The 21874-nt window shown below is 39.5% G+C and overlaps 1 protein-coding gene across 2 annotated transcripts in view; it reads right to left on the reverse strand.

Moving 5' to 3' along the window:
* LOC103667003 (RNA exonuclease 1 homolog) overlaps positions 1-18606 on the reverse strand; it is a 39029-nt gene extending 20423 nt beyond the window's left edge. Inside the window, exons 1-6 of one of the 2 annotated variants that reach the window (XR_005835196.1) lie at positions 17317-18606; positions 16793-16882; positions 14320-14527; positions 13771-13889; positions 12448-12600; positions 899-992 (exon numbers count right to left, since the gene is read on the reverse strand). Coding sequence is in view for 1 of the 2 variants with exons in the window: in XM_040631489.1 (XP_040487423.1) it covers positions 899-992; positions 12448-12600; positions 13771-13889; positions 14320-14527; positions 16793-16882; positions 17317-18468 (1816 nt within the window). In the remaining variant the exon portion in view is untranslated. The remainder of the gene's footprint in view (positions 1-898; positions 993-12447; positions 12601-13770; positions 13890-14319; positions 14528-16792; positions 16883-17316) is intronic. The other variant, XM_040631489.1, reaches the window with a different exon arrangement.
* Between the last annotated feature and the right edge of the window lie 3268 nt (positions 18607-21874).

Genomic DNA, 21874 nt, shown 5'->3' on the forward strand with positions numbered 1-21874 from the left:
CATAAGGAATAGCATGGAGGACATTAGGAGAAGTGAAAAGTGAATAGGGGGTGGAGATCAGAGAGGGAGATGAACCATGAGAGACTATGGACTCTGGGAAACAAACTGAGGGTGTCAGAGGGGCGGGGGTGGGGGGATGGGTTAGCCCGGTGATGGGTATTAAGGGGGGCATGTGTTACAAGGAGCACTGGGTGTTATACGCAAACAATGAATCATGGAACATTACATCAAAAACTAAAGATGTACTGTATGGTGACTAACATAACATAAAAAACCGACCGGCCACCCATGTGCTCCTAGCTGTTTTGTTGTTTGATTGTTTGTTTTAATGCTTTTCTGTATGATTTGAATTCATGCTATGTATTCTCGGTGGGGGTGGTACTACCCCTGAGCAAACAAAACTGGCTCTTGAGGAATAAAAAAAAAATCATAGCTATTACAACGGCATGTGGCTTTCCAAAACTCAACCTTTCCCAACAAAATATTATCCCTTAATACTTAATATTACTGAGGATTGGGGGTGGGGGTGGTGAAAAAAACACTGTCTAAAAAGAAGCCTGAGGGGGAACAATGGGAAAAAAACAAAACAAAACAAAACAAAAAAACCCAGACTAAGAAATACTATTCCACATGGAATGAGTTACTTTTATAACCAAAAGCCAAGGTTACATATCTCCGTGATAACCGCTCTTGAGGAGGTTATATTCCTTTGTCTAATTTCAAATCTAATTTGTTATTTTCAACCAAAAATCCCACTTGCACAGTCTACTCAAGAGAATATTTTAAAAATACAGGGCACTGAGTATCTAAAAACCACCCTGCTAATGGAAACACGTTCAGTGTCAGGTGTTCATCCCAAGATTTTATCTTACCACTTGATTAATTAAAAAGAAATTACCTTGTCTCAGCTTCTTAAGAGTACTTATTGCTATGTTCACATACATATTCCTACCGCCACAGCGTTCATAAATGGCCTTTTCTTCTATTTTAGCCTAGAGAATGAAGTGAATAATAAAAAATATCAAATCTCTGGTCTATGGGTAATGAATGTCATTTATGATATAATGGAATAAATATGGCAAAATATTTAACTCAACGGATGGGGAAATGGCACAAATAAAAAACAACCTATTTTACATTTTTGTGTTTATGGTTTTTGAGAGAAAAGAAAAAACTTATCCCATATATCAAATCCAAGAACTAGATACTTATTGTCACAAACTAAAACCACAGTACAGAGTGTGCACAGTGTACAAAGCCCACAGTGTATATAAATTCACTTGATTCTCAAAGGGAGCCCCTAGTGTATCAAAGGCGTATACTATTATTCTCATCGAAAAGGTGAGGAAACGAGGCTTAAATTGCTAAATACTTTAAGATCATAAGCAAAGGGAAGACAGGATCCATTCTTCATTATATTTATTTTGTATGTTACTTTTCTAAAACTATAAAGTAATCATTACTTTTATACCAGGACTCATTAACATAGGTCAGTAAAAGAAAAAAAATGGATGATTTATGACAGAAACAAGAGAAACAAAATAATAAATAGTATATTAATACTTTATTGAGCACTGAGTATTGCAGGTTTGATATCAGCTCATTCAATAATTTCTCAATCGTCATTGTGATTCTGTGAGCATGACTGTCATCATCACTAGCACATATGAGGCTCAAGAAGAAGTATCTTACTCTTGCAGAGCTAGGAACTGAATCCAGGTGTGCCCAAACACCAAAGCCAAGGCTCTTCTCACTACACTAAATCTCACAAAGGGAAAGCCATGGGAAGGGGGAGGAGGCTGGCGAGTTGGGGAGAGTAGAAAACTTTAAAAAAAAAAAAAAGGCAACATTTCTCTGTAAGGGACTCCTTTTTTGCTTGTCTTTGCTTTGCCATTATTCCTTAACCAATAAAGAATCCTAGAGGAGACAGGCTTCCGGAATGGCAGAACAAGAACCTTCATGAACCCTGTGTCCCATTAAAATAATAAAAATACTGGCAAAACAACCAAAAGTAACCATTTTGAAACCCCGAAAATTAACCAAAGCCACAGAACAAACTGAAAATTATCTAAGAGAAACTACTGAACCTCGGTAAGACAGTGGGATCTGTACGATTTTGGCTTGAGGCTTTTCCCACCCCCCACTTCCCACCCCCCAGCTTACTGGCATAGCAGTAAAAAGTTGGCAGCCTGGTAGTCAACAGAAAGGACAGACTTCTCGCATAGCTACACCATAAGCATCATCCCCAGAGCACAGTCATTATTTTGTCTGAACAAGCAGCTCCCCGGAAAATCTCTGTTTGTGTGAGTATTTGATTTTACTCAGAACTCAGCTCATGGGGGCGAAAAAACCCTATTCCCAGGGTGCTATTAAAACGATAGCAATTGGGTGGCAATATGGCACCTACCTAAGGTTATGATTTCCCATTGGGCAAAAAGGAACCTGGTCAGGAATTTTTTAAAAAATCTTGGAGACCTAGATGATCATAAAGAACTCTGAAGAGCTCTGACAATATTTCTGGGGCTTAAAAGATGGCCCAGGAAAGACCTGAGAAAAGAGAAGGCCCTACAAGGCTGTTCTTGAGGCCCTGGCACAAGCAGGAAGTAAATGCTAAAGCTATCGACAAACTGTGGAAAGTTTTAGGGCACGTCTTCTCACATAGGGCCCCTTGGCAAAGGGAGGAAGACATACAGACAAGGCATCGAAGAAAATTTTCTAACCAGTCATCGGCTGACCAGTAAGTTATGCTGACAGAGGGTGACCCCTTTGAAGCCAGCCTTAAGATAAAAAATAAAAGAACTTAAAAAACAATGCTACTAGAGAACTTAGTGTCCATATACTAAAGGAATACGTAGTTAGCCCAGTAAAGTCACTACCTAAGTACGTAGCAACAAGGAAAAAAACAAAAACCTAGCAACAACAAAAAAATGTATCTGACACCAGAGTTATCACAATATACTATTTAACCATACAGTTTTCAACAACAACAACAACAAAATGTGAGTCATGTAAAGAAACAAAAAAGCATACCTCATACAGGGAAAAACAAACAAGCAAGAGAAAATGTCACTGAGGAAGTCCAGATTTTGGACTTAGTAGATAGTAGGCAAACTTTGTATATATAAAAAATCAAGGAAACCATGTTTAAAGAATGAAAGAAAATGGTGTCTTACCAAATAGAGAACATGAATAAAGAGAAATTTTAAAAATAAATTTTTAGAAGTTCTAGAGTCTTTAAAAAGTGTAAAAATTGATATAAAAAATTCACTATAAGTGCTCAACAACAGGTACACTCGATGGTTATTTGAATCCACATGAGAAGTGAAGAATATTGGCAAATATAACTTCATAGGAAAACATAAACGAGAATAAATGTGTTTGCTTGTAATCCTTTTCTATTTTAACAACAGCACAGAGCAATAATTATAAAATTGTGTTGATAAGCTTATAATGTAATAATATATAATACTGTAAACTGTATGGTAATAATGGTATAAAGGAGGGGGTAGGAAACACACTGGGAATTTTTGTCTACTACTGAAATGAAGGTAGTTTTAATCTGAACTAGATTATTATAAATTAAGATGGTAACTGTAATCCTCAGGGCAAAAACTATTACAATAACTACAAAAACATGGCCAAAGAAACGACAAGGACATTTAAATGGTACACCAGAAAATACCTACTTAACACAAAAGTACTAATTATAGAGAAAATAAAAAGACACAAGACAGATAGAAAACAAATAGCAAAACAGATGATATAAATCCTCTTGCTGGTCATTAGTTACTAAATGTAAATTGATTAAATACTCTAATCAAAAAGCAGAGACTGGAAGACTTGGGAAAAATATATTTAACTGAATGCAACCTATAAGAAAGACACTTCAGATTTTTTTTTTTTTAAGTAATCTCTACACCCAACATGGGCTTGACCTCATGACCCTGAGATCAAGAGTCATATGCTTTACCAACTGAGCCATCCAGGCACACCAAGATAGACTCTTAGGATTCAAAGAACAAACTGGTTGAAAGTAAAAGAAAAAAGAAGTACTTTGTAAGTAGTAAAAGATACTTGGAGTGGCTATACTAATATCAGACAAAGTAGACTAAAAAAAATTTTAATTTCAATTTTAGTTGGTGAACATACAGTACAATATTGGTTTCTGGAGTAGAATTCAGTGATTCATCACTTATATATAACACCCAATGCTCATCACAAAAAGTGCCCTCTCTAATACCCATCTAGCCCATCCCCCACCCACCGCCCTCCTTCAACCCTCAGTTTGTTCTCTATCATTAAGAGTCTCTTATGGTTTGTTTCCCTCTCTCCTTTACTTTTTCTTTTCCCCCTTCTCATATGTTCATCTGTTTTCTTTCTTAAATTCCACATAAGTAAGATTATATGGTATTTGTCTTTCTCTGACTGACTTATTTCACTTAGCATAATACACTCTAGCTCTACCTGCATCATGGCAACTGGCAAGATTTCATTTTTTTGATGGCTGAGTAATAACCCATTGTATATATATATATACTACATCCTCTTCATCCATACATCAGCTGATGGACTTTTGGGCTCTCTCCATAGTTTGGCTATTGTTGATGACGCTACTATAAACACTGGAGTGCATGTACTCCTTCGAATCTGTATTTTTGAATTCTTTAGGTAAATACCTAGTAGTTCAATTACTGGATTGTAGGGTAGTTCTATTTTTAACTTTTTGAGGAACCTCCATACTGTTCCCCAGAGTGGCTGCACCAGTTTGCATTCCCACAACAGTGCAAGAGGGTTTCCCTGTCTCCAAATCCTCACCAACATCTGATGCTTGTGTTGTTAATTTTAGCCATTCTGATAGGTGTGAAATGGTATCTCATCATGGTTTTGATTTGTATTTCCCTGACGATGTGTCTCTTGGTCATCTGGGTGTCTTCTTTGGAAAAGTGTCTATTCATGTCTTCTGCCCATTTCTTAAATGGATTACTTGTTTTTTTGGGTGTAGAGTTTGTAAGTTCTTTATATATTTTGGATACTAACCCTTTATCAGATAGGTCATTTGTAGTATCTTCTCCCATTCTGTAGGCTGCCTTTTAGTTTTGTTGACTGTTTCCTTGGCTGTGCAAAAGCTTTTAAAAGTCCCAATAGTTTATTTTTGCTTTTGTCTCCCTTGCCTTAGGAGACATAACTAGTAAAAAGTTGCCACAGCCAAGGTCAAAGAGGTTTCTGCCTGTGTTCTCTAGAACTTTGATGGTTTCCTGTCTCACATTTAGGTCTTTCATCTATTTGAATTTACTTTTGTGTATGGTATAAGAAAGTGGTCCAGCTTCATTCTTCTGCATGTTGCTGTCCAGTTTTCCCAACACTACTTGTTGAAGAGACTATCTTTTTTTCCATTGGATAATTTTTCTGCTTTGTTGAGGATTAGTTGACTATATAGTTGTGGGTCCATTCTAGGTTCTCTATTCTGTTCCATCAATCTATGTATCTGTTTCTGTGTCAGTACCATACTGCCTTGATCACTACTACAGCTTTGTAATGTAGCTTGAAATCTGGAATCGCGATGTCTCCAGTTTTGTTTTTCTTTTTCAGAATTGCTTTGGCTATTCAGGTTTTTTTCTGGTTCCATACACATTTTAGAATTGTTTGTTCTAGCTCTGAAAAATGCTGTTGGTATTTTGATAGGGATTGCATTATATGTGTAGATTGCTTTGGGTGGTATAGACATTTTAACAATGTTTGTTCTTCCAATCCATGAGCATGGAATGCTTTTCCATTTCTTTGTGTCCTTTTCAATTTCTTTCACGAGTGTACATATCTTTTACCTCTTTAGTTAGGTTTATTCCCAGGTACCTTATTCTTTTTTGAGACAAAGTAGATTTTAAAACAAAAGTTGTTACTAGAGACAAAGTCATAATAAAGTCATTCCATCAGGGAGACATAATAATTATAAACAAATATGCCTCTAATAACAGAGCACCAAAATACAGAAAGCAAAAGCTGACAAAACTCAAGCAAGAAATAACAATTCGACATTAAGAATGGAGATCTCAAGTTTCTCTTTCCTCCAGTCATCCAAGATGCCAAAAGAAAAGAAGACTAAGTGGAAGAAGGTGGTCCTGGTCCCTGCTGTTGTGAAGAAGCAGGAGGCCAAAAAGGTGGTCAGTCCCCCACTGGAGAAAAGGTCCTAGAATTTTGGCATTAGACAGGAGATCTAGCCCAAAAGGGACCTCACCCACTTTGTCAAATGGCCCCACGACATTCAGCTGTAGTGGCAAAGGGCTACTCCGTATGAATGCTTAAAAGTGTCTCCTGTGATTAATCAGTTCACCCAGTTCTTGGACCTCCAAACAACTACTCAACTGCTTAAGCTGGCCCATAAACCAGAGACAAAGCAAGAGAAGAAGCATAAATTATTGGTCCAGGCTAGGAAGAATGCTTCCAGCAAAAGGGGATGTCTCCACTAAGAGGCCTCCTGTCCTTCGAGCTGGCATAAATACTGTCACCACATTGGTGGAAAACAAGAAGGATCAGCTGGTAGTGATCGCACATGATATGGATCCAATTTAGTTGGGTGTCTTCCTGCCTTGTGTTGTAAGATTGGGGTTCCCTACTGCACTAACCAGGGGAAGGCCAGGCTGCAGCACCTGGTCCACAGGAAGACCTGCACCACTGTCGCCTTCACACAGTTAACTTGGAAGACAAAGGAGCTCTGCCTAAGCTGGTGGAGGCCATCAGAACCAATTACAGTGACAGATATGATGAGATCCACCTCCCTGAGGAGGCAACATTCTGGTCCAAATTCGGTGGCTCACAATGCCAAGTTGCAAAAGGCAAAGGCTAAAGAACTGGCCACCAAACTGGGCTAAGTGCATGCTGTTGAAATATCTGTACCTAAAATAAAAAGTCCTGTTTCAGCCAGTGTCAAGGAAAAAAGAGAGAGAGACCTTAATACCCTATTTCAATAATGGAAACAAGTCAGATGGTGAAGAAAATAGAGTATTTCAACAACACTATGAATCAACTATTCCTAGTAGACATCTATAGAACACTCCATGCAACAACAGAATATATATTATTCTTAAGCACACATGGAACATTTTCCAGAACAGATCTTGTGTTAGGCCATAAAATAATCCTCAATAAATTTAAAAGGATTTAAATCATACAAAGTATGTTCTCTGACCACAATGGTATTATATTACAAGTCCACAATAGGAAATTTGGGAAAGTCACAAATATATGGAAATTAAATTACACAATGGGGCAAAGAAGAAATCACAAGGGAGAGTTAAAAATTGAGATGCATATAAATGGAAACACAACATACCAAACCTTTTGGGATACAGCTAAAGCAGTGATTAGAGAATAATTATTACTGCAAATGGCTTTATTAAAAAGATCTCAAATTAATAACCTTGTGTTCCATCTTAAACTATAATTTTAATAGCAAACCAAACCCAAAGAAAGTAGGAAGGAAACAATAAAGAGTGGAAATAAATGAAATAAAGAATTTCCTAAAATAAAGATGACTAACAAAACCAAAAGTTGGTTCTTTGAAAAGATCAACAAAGTTGATAAAACTTTGGCTAGACTGACCAAGAAAAAGAAAGACTCAAATTACTAAAATCAATAATGAAAGAGGAGGCATCACTACAGAACCTTTTTAAAGGAATATAAAGAATTACAGTACTATGAACAACTATATACCTCCATATGAGAAAATTCAAATGAAATGGGAAATTCCAGAAAGATAAAACCTCCTGAAATTGACTCAAGTATACACCAAGAGATGAATTACTAATTAAAAAGAAAGTAATACAAGCCCAGATCTCACTGATGAAGTCTCCCAAATATTTAAAGAACAATTTTTTAAAAAGGAATTAATAGCAACCATTCATAAAGTCTTCCAAACAAATAAAAGAGGGAACACTTTCCATCTCATTCTATGAGGCCATTATAACCCTGAGGCCCAAAAAGAGAAAGTTACCACAAAGAAAATGATAATGTCCACCAGAGGAATAAAGAAAATATGGTATCACATGTAATAAAATATTATTCAACTTTCAAAAAGAATGAAATTCTGATATGTGCTACAATATGAATCAACTTTGAAAACATTATACTAAGTCAACAAAGCCAGACACAAAAGGACAAATACTGCATGAGTCCACTTAGATGAGGTACCTGGAGTAAGCAAATTCGCAGAGACAGAAAGTAAACCAGAGGTTACCTGGAGCTGGGGTCAGAGAACGACAAGTTATTCTTTAATAGGTACAGAATTGCTGTTTGGGATAAAGAAAAAAAACTGTGGAAATAGTGGTGATGGTTAAACAACATTGTGAATGTACCTAACACCACTGAATTGTGCACCTAAAATGGTTAAAATGGGAAATTTTATGTCATGCATTATTTAATCACAATAAAAACAACAGTAATATTTTAAAAAGAAAATTACAGACTGGTGTCTGATTAATCAGGTGTAGACCTGATTAATATTGACACAAAAATCCTCAATAAAATTCTAGCACACTGAATTCAACATAAAAAAGGATTATACACCATGACCAAGGGGGTTTATCCAAGAAATGCATTAGTTTAAGATAAAAACAAAAATGAAATACACACACACACACAAAACCAAAAAACCGACCCACAACAATGTAATATACTACATTAATTGAATACAGGACAAAAACTATATAACATCAGGAGGTAAGAAAAACTTAAAGAAAATCCAACATGATAAGGCACTTAACCTAGGAATAGAAGGGAACTTTCTCAACCTGATAAAAGACATGTAAAATCAAAACATCCCGCAGCTACCACTGCACTTAATGGAGAAAGACTGCAAGTTTTCCCTTTAAGGAAAGGAACAAGACAAGGATGCCCCCTCTTACCACCTCTACTCAATATTCTACTAGAAATCTGTGCTAGGGAAATTAGGTAAGAAAACGAAATAAAATGTATCCAGATTGGAAAGGAAGAAGACTATCTCTATTTGCAGATGATACGGTCTTATATAAAGAATATCCCGAGGAATTCACTGAAAACTATTAGGATAAACAGGTTTCGAGATACAAGATAAAATTATCGATTGTATTTTTATACACCAGCTATGAACAATCTGAAAATAAAATTACAAAAATAATTCCATTTACAATAGTACTAAAAAGATTGTAATGCCTAAAAATAAATTTAACAAAAAAGTTCGAGACTTGTACTCTGAAAACTATAGAACATTGTTGAAAGGAAGTAAAAGATCTAAATAAATGGGAAGACATTCTATGTTCATGGGTCATAAGACTTAATATTGTTAAATGACAATCCTCCACAAGCTGATCTACAGATTCAAGGCAATCAACACTGTAACTCAGTATTTTTGTAGAAAATATAAGCTGAAACTAACAGTTATATGTAAATGCCACTGACCAAAACAGTTTGAAAAATTTAACAAATTTGGAGGAGTGTCACGGTTCCAACTTCAATACTTACTACAAAACTACAATAATTAAGATTGTGCAGTACTGGCACAGGGTACAAATAAGATCAATGGAACAGAATCGAAGTTCAGAATTTATGGTCATTTATATTTAATATTTATGATCAACTGATTTTTGACAAAGGTGACAAGAAAATAAAGGGGAAAGAATAGTGCTTTCAACACACGGTGCTATGACACCTGGATATCCATATGGAAAAATCATCTAAAAAATGGCTCGTATACCTAAATGTCAAAACTAAAACTGTAAAATTCTGAGAAGAAAAAAAACAAAATAGGAATAAATCTTTGTGATCTTGGTTTCTTAGGACACCAAAAGCACAAGCAACGAAGAAAAAGAGATGAATTGGAATACATCAAGATGAAGAACGTTTTGTACTGCGAATACCATCAAAAAGTGAGAATACGATCCAAAGATATTTGCAAATGGTGTCTCTAAGAGACTTGTATCCAGAATATATCAGGATCTCTTAAAACTCAAGAATAAAAAGACAAATAACTCAAAACATGTGCAAACGATTTCAACAGACATACCCGAGAAGATACATAAATGGCCAATACACACATGAAAATATGTTCAACATCATTAGTCATCAGGGAAATGCAAATCAAAATTACAATCAGATACCGTTTCATGCCCACTAAGATCAGGGTACACAAAAGGACAGAAAATAACAAGCACTGGGAGGATGCGGGGAAACTAGAACCCTTTACATTGCTGATGGGCATACAAAATGCTGCAGTCACTCTAGAAAACAGTTTGGCAGTTCCTCAAAAAGTTAAACATAGAATTGATGTATGACCCAATAATTCCAGTCCTAGATATATCCTCAAGAGAAATGTAATCATTTGTCCAAACTCTTAAAATGTCCATTTATGTACAAATGTTCATTATTAATACCAGTAAGCGGAAATAATCCAAATGTCCATCAACTGATGGATGGATATGTATATCCATAAAACAGTATTATTCAGCAAGAAGAAACTACGTAACGATAACATGCTACAAAATGGATGACCCTTGAAAACAGTATGCTAAGTGAAAACATTAAGCTGGTCACGACAGAACTCCGTATTATATGATTCCTTTTTCTAGAAATGTCCAGAATAGCAAATTGCAGACAAAGTAAATGAGTGGTTGCCTAGAGCTAGGAGATGTGGAGGGCAGGGGGAGTGACAGCTAAATGGCACGGGGGATCTTTCTAGGGTGATGGAAATGTTTTATTTTTTTTAAAGATTTTATTTATTTATTTGACAGAGACAGAGACAGCCAGCGAGAGAGGGAACACAAGCAGGGGGAGTGGGAGAGGAAGAAGCAGGCTCATAGCGGAGGAGCCTGACGTGGGGCTCGATCCCAGAACGCCGGGATCACGCCCTGAGCCGAAGGCAGACGCTTAACCGCTGTGCCACCCAGGCGCCCCCTGGAAATGTTTTAAAATTGATTGTAGTGGTTGTACAAATGGCTGACTCAAGTATACTAAAGGTCCCTGGAATGTACATATTAATTGGTTGAATTAATAGGGTATGTGAATTGTATCTCAATAGAGTTGTTAATAAAAAGAATCCTCAGGGCGCCTGGGTGGCGCAGTCGTTAAGCGTCTGCCTTCGGCTCAGGGCGTGATCCCGGCGTTCCGGGATCGAGCCCCACATCGGGCTCCTCTGCTGGGAGCCTGCTTCTTCCTCTCCCACTCCCTTGCTGTGTTCCCTCTCTCACTGGCTGTCTCTGTCACATAAATAAATAAAATCTTAAAAAAAAAAAAAAAAAAAAAAAGAATCCTCAAGTTCTTCCTCATTCTTAATACGAGAATCTGTTAAGATGATAACTGCACTTACATCCCAAATGTTTCTAGCACCTGGCAGCTCTCTGTTTTGTGAAACAGCAATTCTATGGGCAGCATATCACTTATAAAGGTCTTCCTCGTAAGTGATGTGTAATCTGCCTCTTGTTCCATTCACTCATGGTCCATTTTATAATCTCCCAGAGCTAGGCACCTGGGTGCCTCTGCCGTTGAGCAACTGCTTTTGGCTCAGGTCATGACCTCAGGGTCCTGAGATTGAGCCCCACCATGGGGGGGCCTGCTCAGTAAGGAGTCTTCTTCTCCCTCTGCCTCTCTCCCTCTCCATCCCCCGGCTCGCACTCTCTTTCTCTCTCAAATAAAATCTTTTATAAAAAATTCAAAATATAACCTCCCAGAGCAATGGGAATTAGCCTCGATCAGAGGCCTGATGGCACTAAGTCCAACTCTAGTGCTCAGACATGTGTTTGTCTAGCAGTGTTTGAAATAGATTTTAACAGAACAACGCTTCAAAGATTAGGATTCTGTAAATACTGGACTTTCATTGCCAAACCGCAATAATCAAAAGGAGCTAAGTGGTGTCTCTCCCCTGCAGAATGCACTCATTCCGCGCAGTAGCCATGGTTCCCCAACCCCTTATTTCTCCCACAGGCCACGTGGGTTCTTGAAGATGTGCATGGGGGCGGGAGCTACAGCTACTGCTACTGATTTGAAAGGTTTCATTTTCGAAAAAAGGTTTTAAGTAGGATTTGCAAATACAAGCGCCTCCAAGAGACCAGGCCTGGCCCATAAATGAGAGTAAATAGGTGTATGGAATAGAGAGTAGAGGGGACTGTGGTTCACTTGACACTATATGCCCTACATAAAGGAGGGGAGACACTACTCAGATTAATATACTATTGGCCTTGATAAGAAAATTATGGGACAAGGACAGTTTTTGTCACTAGAGTAACCAGGATACTCTCTAGAACTTAAGAAGAGCAGAAAAGTCCTCCAGGAACTGGTCCCACAGCCTGGTTTTAAAAAAAAAGAAGTGAAGAGAAAATGAATGAAGTTATTTGCTAATCGTGCCCCATGAGGTTTTTTTTATTCAATGTAATAGTCACAAAGTATGTGTGTATCTTCAGATATACTTTATTGTTCAGTACTGACCTTGTTAAGAGCCTCATCCTCTGTTTCATAAACTCCCAAATACTTCTCAACAAAGAGGTTGATATAGCGTTGTCTCACTTCCTCAGGGACTTTGGAAGAGGATTCTGGCGTGACCAAAGCCCGCTTCCGATGAGCCAGCTTGCATTTCGGCATCTTGTTAAATACAGAATCGTTGATGAGAGAAAAGAAAAACATGTGTTTCTGTTTAACATTCCTACTATGTGTAGAAAAGAAGTAAAACTCTCTCAATTAAGTTCTACAGCAATTAAACTCAAAAATAATTTCAACTTTTCAGTTCATTAGAAGTAGAACGATACACGGCACTAAGTGACCTGCACTCACAGAAGTCTGCCGGGAGCCTGCGGTCAGGGCTGCACCCTGTGTGTACCCCACTGCAGCTGACCCGAGCACTCAAGTCCTCTGCTTTCCACACCTGGAATCTTCCAGCTCTGGTGTGGTCCTCTGCTCAGCAAATAGGAAAGTTGGTCACTTACCCATTCTTAAAACAAATATAGGTCCCAATGTCAGTTACCATTTCACAAAGAGAAATGCTCAGATTGAAATAAAATTTATGAAGGATTTGTGCCTACTCAATATTAAAATGGTGCCAGCTATAAAGAATTTCAGCATGCCTTTTGAAGAGCTTATAAAGATGATGAGAGCTCTAAAATGAGTTCATCTGCTTCACTTTGGGGGGGGGGGGTAGGGGGTGGAGGAGGGAGCCAACGTTACACTTCTCTGTAGTTGTTCCCTTATAGCACACAGATGTTTTAGGGAGGGAGAAAGCCTTAAAATTGACAGATAGTTTTCTGCTGAAGAAACAGTAAACAGAAAGAAAAAAAAAAAAAGTCATTGCCACAAATAGGAGAAAAATAACTAAAGAGGGAAGGTCATACTACCGTATCACTGAAGCTCTGCCTGCCTCCCCCCGCCTCATATACTTACACATGGACACCCCTCACTGGGTATTTCTTGAAAGGTATATTCCAATGTGAAACTTTCCTTTGAGAAAAATTTAGGAGTCTTAAATTAATCATAGCCGCAGAGGTTTTAGGTCTAAAAACATGCCTCATATCTCCAAGAACAGGATAAACAAAATAGCTGAATGTGACATGCAGACACAAATCCCATCATAAAATGAAAACAACTGTATCGAACAGTAACCAGGAAAAGCGGAAACTTCTCTCTGGGTTCTGGCATTTATTTGAAGGAGGGATCTCCATTAAAAAAATAATAGAAGCACTCTCCTAGGGGCTCTACGTGTAGACATGAAAGCTAGTTATTAGAAATAAAATTCTGGTCTCCAGACTTAGTTTATAATACCTTCATAGGGAAAGAAGCAATACTTTTCACAGGAATGTGTGATTTGCTTGGCTTTGCAGTTGGCTTTTCCCTTGACAGAACCACATCCAGATGAAGGCTGTTTGTTGTAAGCGAATTTTCTAAGAAGGTTTAATGAACAAGAAAAGAAAAGGTAAGTTTTAATGACCTTAGCCTCAGATGATTAGAGTTTATTTTAATGATCAATTCAAGGTTTCATAATACTTCCTTTACAGACTATATTTTTTTCTTGGAACAAAATGTAAACACAGAAAAATCCCAATAGCTAATCCCAATATACTCTAGAAGAACAAATTTAGACAGTTTATAAAGCTATTCATTCCACGAAGAAATGCTTGCAAAATCATAGCTCTATGGCTTGGCATTTAGGGATAAACAGCAGAAATGATTTCAGTATCATGCTAATCATATTATTTCACATAAAGCTCCATGTCAGCGACTCAGCTATAATTGGTAATCGGTGGATTTCACAGGAAAGGTTTTTTAAAATAAGGTAAAATTCCATTTCTTAACTAAGTGATTTTCTCATACCTTCGGATGCTTTCCTTTGGGTCTGAGAGATCGGACACGCAAATATTGTTTTCTTCTGTTCTGAAGGGGCTGCAAGAAAAGCCTGCCCACTCCTTATGTCAGCCATTATCTGCACAGCCTGTTGCTGGGCCCGAAGGATTCCAGGGTGACTAATTAGTGGGGGAACGGGCTCCCTCAATGGGCTAATGATCTCTTTACTGGCTGGAACCTAGGAAGCATCAACAGAAAACACAGAAAAATGATTTTAAAATTCGAGAAGACTGATACTTTCACTTCCCCTTTCTGCACAGAGGCTTTTGAAATGGACTACATTTCTAATACCCCACGTAATACAGCACACACATAAATGAAGTATTTCCAGAAATAAACGGAGGGAAAAAATTGAACCTTTAAAGCATATAATGTAAGAAAATTTTCTTGAAATAAGAAAACACATTAATTCTCCTATGAAAATGACACTTAACTTTGTATGCAGGTAAAAATGTTAATAAAACAGCTAACAGGAAGACATATCCTACCAAAATTACTGGAATTTGAAGCTAAGGAAAGAATTCTTTAGGTCACCAGGCAGAAGCATCAGGCGGCACATAAAGGAAGAAACAGCCGGCTAGTCTCAGACTTCTCTCCAGCAACCCTCAGTACAAGGGAATGCAACGCCAGAAAGGACGTTCAGCTTGATTAGTAACAAAAGATGTCATACACAACGTGGAAATAAATTTTCACCCAGACTGACAGATATAAAAAAAAATTAGTACCCATTTTTGGTGAAAGTTTGTGGAAAGGGAACCCTAAAACACCATGTAGGACTGTTACAACCCTTCTGGAAGGCAATATGGCAACATACTTTTAAAATGTTAAATCGCTATCTTCCTTTGTCCTGTTATTTCCATTCCTGAGGATTTATTTTAAGGGGGAAAAATTTGGGGGGGGGGGAATGAAAGGGAAATAATGTTAGCTTCCAAAAATTTTTTCCTGAAGGAAGGGTAAGAAACTACTTTAGTAAGTACCTACATCTGACCCTTGGAGAGATACTCCGTATCTCCATTTCACAGATAAAGAAAATGAAGCTCAGAGAAATTAAATAACTTGCCCAAGGACACCTAACTGTTCTGCAAAGAACCAGAATCCAGGTTCTTATTTGGGACTTGGAAGCATAAACTCTATGCCACGCGAAGATTCTGCTGTCAATGTGTCCCAAGCACAAGGAACACAGAGAATGGAGCAGAGAAATGGAGTTTGCTCATGGCACTCTTTAACCTGAGGGCGGTAAAGGAACACTACTCACAGCAGTGCCTCCTTAACTTCTTTACAGGCCATCAAATAAAGTGAGCACATCCAATGCCACATGAGGTTTAAAGCACTTTGAAAATCTACAGTCCACTCCCCTTATTCACAGCACTTACTGTCCTCTAGAGTCCTGCAACCAACGAATCAGTGAATACTGGAACATGGCTCCAAGGGCAAACAGAGCTGGGTTCCAGAGAATCTCCGGTCACATTTCTGTCAACCACTCAATAACCTAACCTTGTTTTATGTGTGTTTTTCTTTCTTTTTTTTTTTTTTTTAAGATTTTATTTCTTTATTTGACAGAGATAGAGACAGCCAGAGAGAGAGGGAACACAAGCAGGGGGAGTGGGAGAGGAAGAAGCAGGCTCCCAGCGGAGGAGCCCGATGTGGGACTCGATCCCATAACGCCGGGATCACGCCCTGAGCCGAAGGCAGACGCTTAACGACTGCGCCACCCAGGCGCCCCTGTGTGTTTTCCTGTTTAAAGCCTCTTTACTTAGTACATATTGCTGACTCATGAACGTTGAACTTGGGGTCAACAGCACCGTAAGTCATGCCTACACAGAGCTCATCTAACACATCGTCTCTGCGAGGCGCATCACAGCCTCTGGCTCTCGGAACACGCGACAACCCTACACCTGGGGGCCATTTTAATTAGCAAAATCACCAACAAACACCACACAAATGCAAAGAACATGGCACTAAATAGAGAAAAGGACGTGTGTGAACAGTAGGAAAGCTGAAACAAGAAGGCAGCACTGCCTTGTTCAACCTTCGCTGGGAGTGTGCACGTGAGGCAATTTGTTTTTTCGTTTTTGTTTTGCAATTATGCACGCCAACAAAGGACCACATAAACACAAGTCTTGATTTTAAGGTTACAAGTTAACTTCACTGAATAGGTGAATTCGCAAATACAGAATCTAGAAATAATGAGGACTGACCATAGTAATTTATATTCAAAAAGCTATGCATTAACAACATACCTGCTTTTCATGAAAATGTTAGGTAATGGGAGAAAATGAAGGATGCAGAAAATGCTTACAAGCAGGAATCAACTTACTGAGTGTCCACTGGTGCCCCCGGGTGGATAAGACAGTCAGTAATGGAACATACTTTAAGCTCAAAATGACAAGGAATGCACTTTATAAGATAATGTGCCCCGCGAGAGAGGAGCTAAATAACTCACATGAAACTTGGCAATGTGTGCAATTCTCTTTTTTGGTCCAGAAATGTTTTGATAAGACAACATCTCTAATTCCATTTGCTTTCCTGAAGCCTAGTGGGAAAAAGATAAGAATTATCCAATTTCTGCAGAGTAAAGGCAAATCTAGCTTTTTTCCTGGATAGCCACAGGAATCCAAGCTATAAAACACGGGGCAACTTATTAAGAAATAATTCACAAAAAATAATTTGAAACATTTGACATGCATACACTACTACAGAACATTTCTCTAAGTGGGGAAATCAACTGTAAGTTGCTGTATGTACTGCTATGGCCTCTGGAATCTGTCAAGTCTGCAAGACACTATATCCGGCCAATTCTCAAGATTTTTGCCTTGTCATTCCAATATATTACTGATCACAAGGAGAATATATATCTATTATATACACATGTTATATAATTCTTATTTCTACAGAATTCAGAATAGAGTATTTAAAGGAAACTCCTTTAAATTTAGGAAAAGGATTTTTAAAAAAAAACTCACTGACCTGTTTAGTAGTCTCTCCACAAGCTTCACGTTCTGTGAACTCAGTAAAGATTCGAAGACATTCCTTCCTAGTGTCGTCCGAATCAGATGGAGTGTCCTCTTCAGTATGCTCCTTATCAGAATCACAGTCAACTAATTTGCGGTCTTCAAAAGTGGTGAAGTCTTGACTATTGTCTTGTCCTTTCAGCATTTTGTCTTCTGCATGCTCTTCTGAGTAATAGATTTGGGGCTGGTCTGAATACCGACATTCACTTTCCTCATTTTGAGTATCATAAATTGTTTTTGTGTATTTTTTGCTCTGTGGATACCTCTCATTACAAATTCTGTTCTGTATTTCTTCGTCACTGAGAGGTGCACAAGGTATGCTTTCTTCTGAAACAGAGACACAGTTTTCCTCAGCACCAAGGCTTCCTGTCTTAGAAATGCGGTTTTTAACACCATACAAGTTTATCTTACTTTTAATATCTAGTGAGCCTTGCATGAGCCGCTTTGGTGGTTCCAATTTGTTTCCGTCATCATCTCTTTGTGTGGTTAGCTGGGTTTTCTCTAGCGTTTCCTCTTCTGTACCACTAATTTGAAGATTTCTCTCCTCTGAGGACGTTATATGTATCCTTTTGTCCATATTCGGATATTTGAAGCCTCTCAAAGGTTTAGATTTTTTAGAAATGGGCATGACTGGAGGCACATCCATTACAAGGTCATCTTCATCAGATTCTTGAAGATTTATTGTAATTCTTATTGGTGAAACATAAGGTCTTTGGCTCTCTTGGGACTTGTGGCAATTTTCCCCCCCAGATTTTTTCAAGTGGCAGAGGTGCTGTGTGCCAGTCTCATCCTGCCTTGCTTTCGAAGCACCAAGCAGCCCCGCAGAATAATTGAGCAAGGGATCATATTCAAGATCTGTTGCTGGACATTTGTGGTCCAGCACATACTTTCTAGGCTGACTCTCTTTGTTCTGTGATGGTTCGTTCCACTTTTCCTTTTGAAGCAGGCTATTATAGTCAAGAACATCTTGCCTCAAATTTGTGTCACTCAAGGAGGGAAGGTGGCTCCGAGGTAGTGTTAAAGTAAACTCGGAGAGCCTCTTCTGCTTTTCTTCAACCTCGGTCTTGACAGATTCAATTTCTTTGTTGAGCCTTTCCAGTTCTTCCATAGTTGTGCCTAGTTTTGTCAATGGAAGAGGAGTTTTGTTTTATCCTTAAAAATCACTTCAGATGAACTGCAGACTCTGAAATATCCTGGACAAGCAGTTTACTATCAGAAGGACATTGACTCCTCCAAACCCAGCCATTAACACAGGGGGCTGTTTACTAACTGATCGGTTCTTAGAAGCAGAATGAGAAGTCAAGGACTAGCTCTCTCTACGTCTTTCAAATGTCAAGCCCATCTCCATGACTGATTAAATAATATTCGTGCCTCATTACTAGAGTGACTATATATCAATGGGGCAGGCCGGTTTACACATAATTATTAAACTGTCAAATGTAATACAGTTTGGATGTACCCCATTCACCTTATTATTTACCAACCAGTGACAATTTGAAAAGAGCTCAAACAGCTCAATGCCACTTACATAGAATTGCACAAAGTTTCATACACCAATACATCTTGGTTATAAGAAAAAGTTATTTAAAGCACCAGTCTTTCCTAAATTCAGTGGGCCTCAAAATTCTCATTGAGTTCCCTGGTATTCTACTGATTGCTTCAAACATAAAACACACCCCCCCCCCAACAAACGTCATAAAAAAATCTTTTAAAAAAAATTCAGTCAATAAAACAAACTCCAGAGCAGCTGGATTCACACTCCTGAGGAAAAAGCAGGATAGTAACAAGAAATAAAGCTTGCAGAACAGCTATTCACAACACCTGGCAGCTCCTTCTCGACTTTTAACTAAGGAAATCACAAGCTTCTTCCCTCTTTCCAAGATACATTTTCCTATATCATTTATGGAACAATTTATACACTTCTCTCTTCTCTCAAACAAGTTTGGGATTTAAGGTGTGGTCCCAATTTTTGAAACTCCGATTTTAGATAACCCCCATGTTTTTGTAACACGCTTTTTTTTTTTAACTTTATTCATTATTTGAGAGAGACAGAGAAAGCATGAGGGGGGGAGGGTCAGAGGTAGAAGCCCGGGGAGCCCTCCTGGGGACTCCATCCTGCGACTCCAGGATTACCACCTTAGCCCGAGGCAGTCGCTTCACCGACTGAGCCACCCAGGCGCCCCCCACACGTGCTGCTTCTTAACACAGTGAGCACTCTCTTCGCTCAATAGCCTTTCGTTTTCTATTAAGAAATTAACTGTTGAAATCTGAAACAATGTGTTACAGACGTGGAGGGAAGGAGAAGGCAAAAAGCAAGCACAAGAATGAGAATTATCCTAGGATCCGAACAACCTCCTGGATTGAATTTCCCTTTAAATAAACTTGGACAGGCGCCTAAACTCTGGATAACCAGCCAGAACAGCATTTTATTTAGCACATAAAATGGGTTTTATTTGGTTGCCTTGATTCAGGAAAGGCTGTTTAGCACTGCTTTGGGGGCGGTAATGAAAAAAAAAAGTGATTATACTTTCTCTCCAAGTCACAAGTTAAAAGAACTTTTTTACCTCCTCAGAAGCTACATTTAGGGGGGCTAATTTTGAAGTTTGAAGGCACCTGTAACAATCTTCGCACAGGCTAGAAGTGACTGAGAGGAGCTCCTCTCTACTGTAAATGTTTTTTGCCCCAACCAGGATCGTACCTCACCTCTACACCAGAGCACAGAAAACCCCCTGTAATAACTCCACACTGGGGATGGGTGGCAAGGAGAGAGGGTAAGACCACACAAGTCCACGCGCATCCATCTCACAGCCGGCAAACCTGTGCACGCCTCTCCAGGATCCCGCGCTCCGGGAGCTGGCATCTGCGGGTCCACACAGCAAGGAGCCAGCAGCACTGAGCGCGCACCGCTCGCCCGCCTCCCTGACCACGTGACTTTGGCCCCGCCCCACACCCAGCTGTGTGCGGAACCGCCCACGTACGAGGTTGGCGGCGGGGCGGGGGGGTGGTTTGCGCACGGCTCTCAGTCACTTTGGCAGAGGTGTGCTCTTCCCCCACCCCCGGGAAGAGAGGTTCTTAACACAGCCAGCCCACTCCATCTCCCGGAACCCTACTGTCCCACCGCTTCCAGGTTTCAGGAATCTTGCGACCACCCAAGAGGCCTGAGAAAAATGCTCCCAGTTAGGACCCCCATAGCACTCTTACTGTTTGGCAAATCTCAGGACATGCGTTCCACCGGAGGGATAAAGAAAGAGGGAATAAAGGTTGGCACTTAAGGCTCCTGATCCTGGGTGTGTGGTGCTGGGGAGATTTACTCTTGGGGACTCTGGGACAACTTGGTTCCTCTTCCTAAGGCAAGCGATTGTGTCTCTTGTCTGTAATAGCCACTCTGTAGGAATTGCCCTTAAATAGCTAAGGTAGTGGAAAATAGATCAAAGTCCCTCTTTGATGGCTGAGGAACAGGCGAAGTATGGGCATCAGAGAAAGTAAATAAGAGGATGTTTCAGAATGCCGGGGAGACAGATAAGTTAAAAAGCAATTGGAGTTTTTTTTTGTTGTGTTTTGTTTTGTTTTGTTGTTTTTTAATTGTCCTTTCAGGTGAAACATCCAGAGAATCTGCGCAGGAAATGCAGGTCTTGTTAGGGTACAAATCAGAATCTCTCCCCGCCCCCCCAACACACACACACCCTCTTCTCACTTCTAGACTAGGAAGGGCGGAGATACCAGTAAGGACTACCTGATATTTTTCATGCCCGCCCACCCCCCACCATAACTTGACTGCATGTTACCTGGTATCTGCAATGCAGATATCTTCTATGCCCACTGATGAGAAGTCATTTTTAAAAAATATGGTTAACATCTCTTTTGGCCATTTTAGCCATAGTAATGCTATCGGGATTAACTTTCTCTATGGTACTTTTTAGTACTGGAGATAAGTTGGGTGATTGCAACGTGACTTACAACGATTTCTGATCAAGGAAATTCTCGGCACTTCCCAAGGGTGGGTGGAGAAAACAGGTGGGAATGGTTGGTAGTCAACCCCTCCTCAAGCCCACCTGACGTTCTTTCCACCAGCTCTTGCTCACCCATGGTTTCAACATGGCTTCTCCACACCTGGAATACTTCCAAGCAGCTGCAACCATCTGCCTCACTCAGTTCCCACTGCACTTCCTGGTGCCTGAACTGGCAGTACAAACGCTGGCACAGAGCCCCAGCGCCGTCAAAAGGGCATGGAAAATGGCGAAAGTAACCCACAGACGGTAGCATGGGCCACTGCTCAGGGTCCCCCCCACTGGCTCAGGAACTCTGCCCACTGCGAGCTAGATCTGAGGTGAGCTGCCGGGCCACTTTTCCCTCAAGAGTCAGTCTTATATAGGCCGTAGCTACTCAAAGGTGGAGCTTGCTAGCTTTCCGAACCAATGGTGAGACTCGGGCTGGAGTCAAGGCAGAAATCAGGGAGTGAGCAAATGACTCTGAGAATGGTTGGTAGGGGACCTGGCAGGTGAGTGTAAAGAGTC

The sequence above is a fragment of the Ursus maritimus genome, unplaced genomic scaffold, assembly GCF_017311325.1.
Source record: "Ursus maritimus isolate PB19 unplaced genomic scaffold, ASM1731132v1 scaffold_17, whole genome shotgun sequence".
Classification (NCBI taxonomy): domain Eukaryota; kingdom Metazoa; phylum Chordata; class Mammalia; order Carnivora; family Ursidae; genus Ursus; species Ursus maritimus.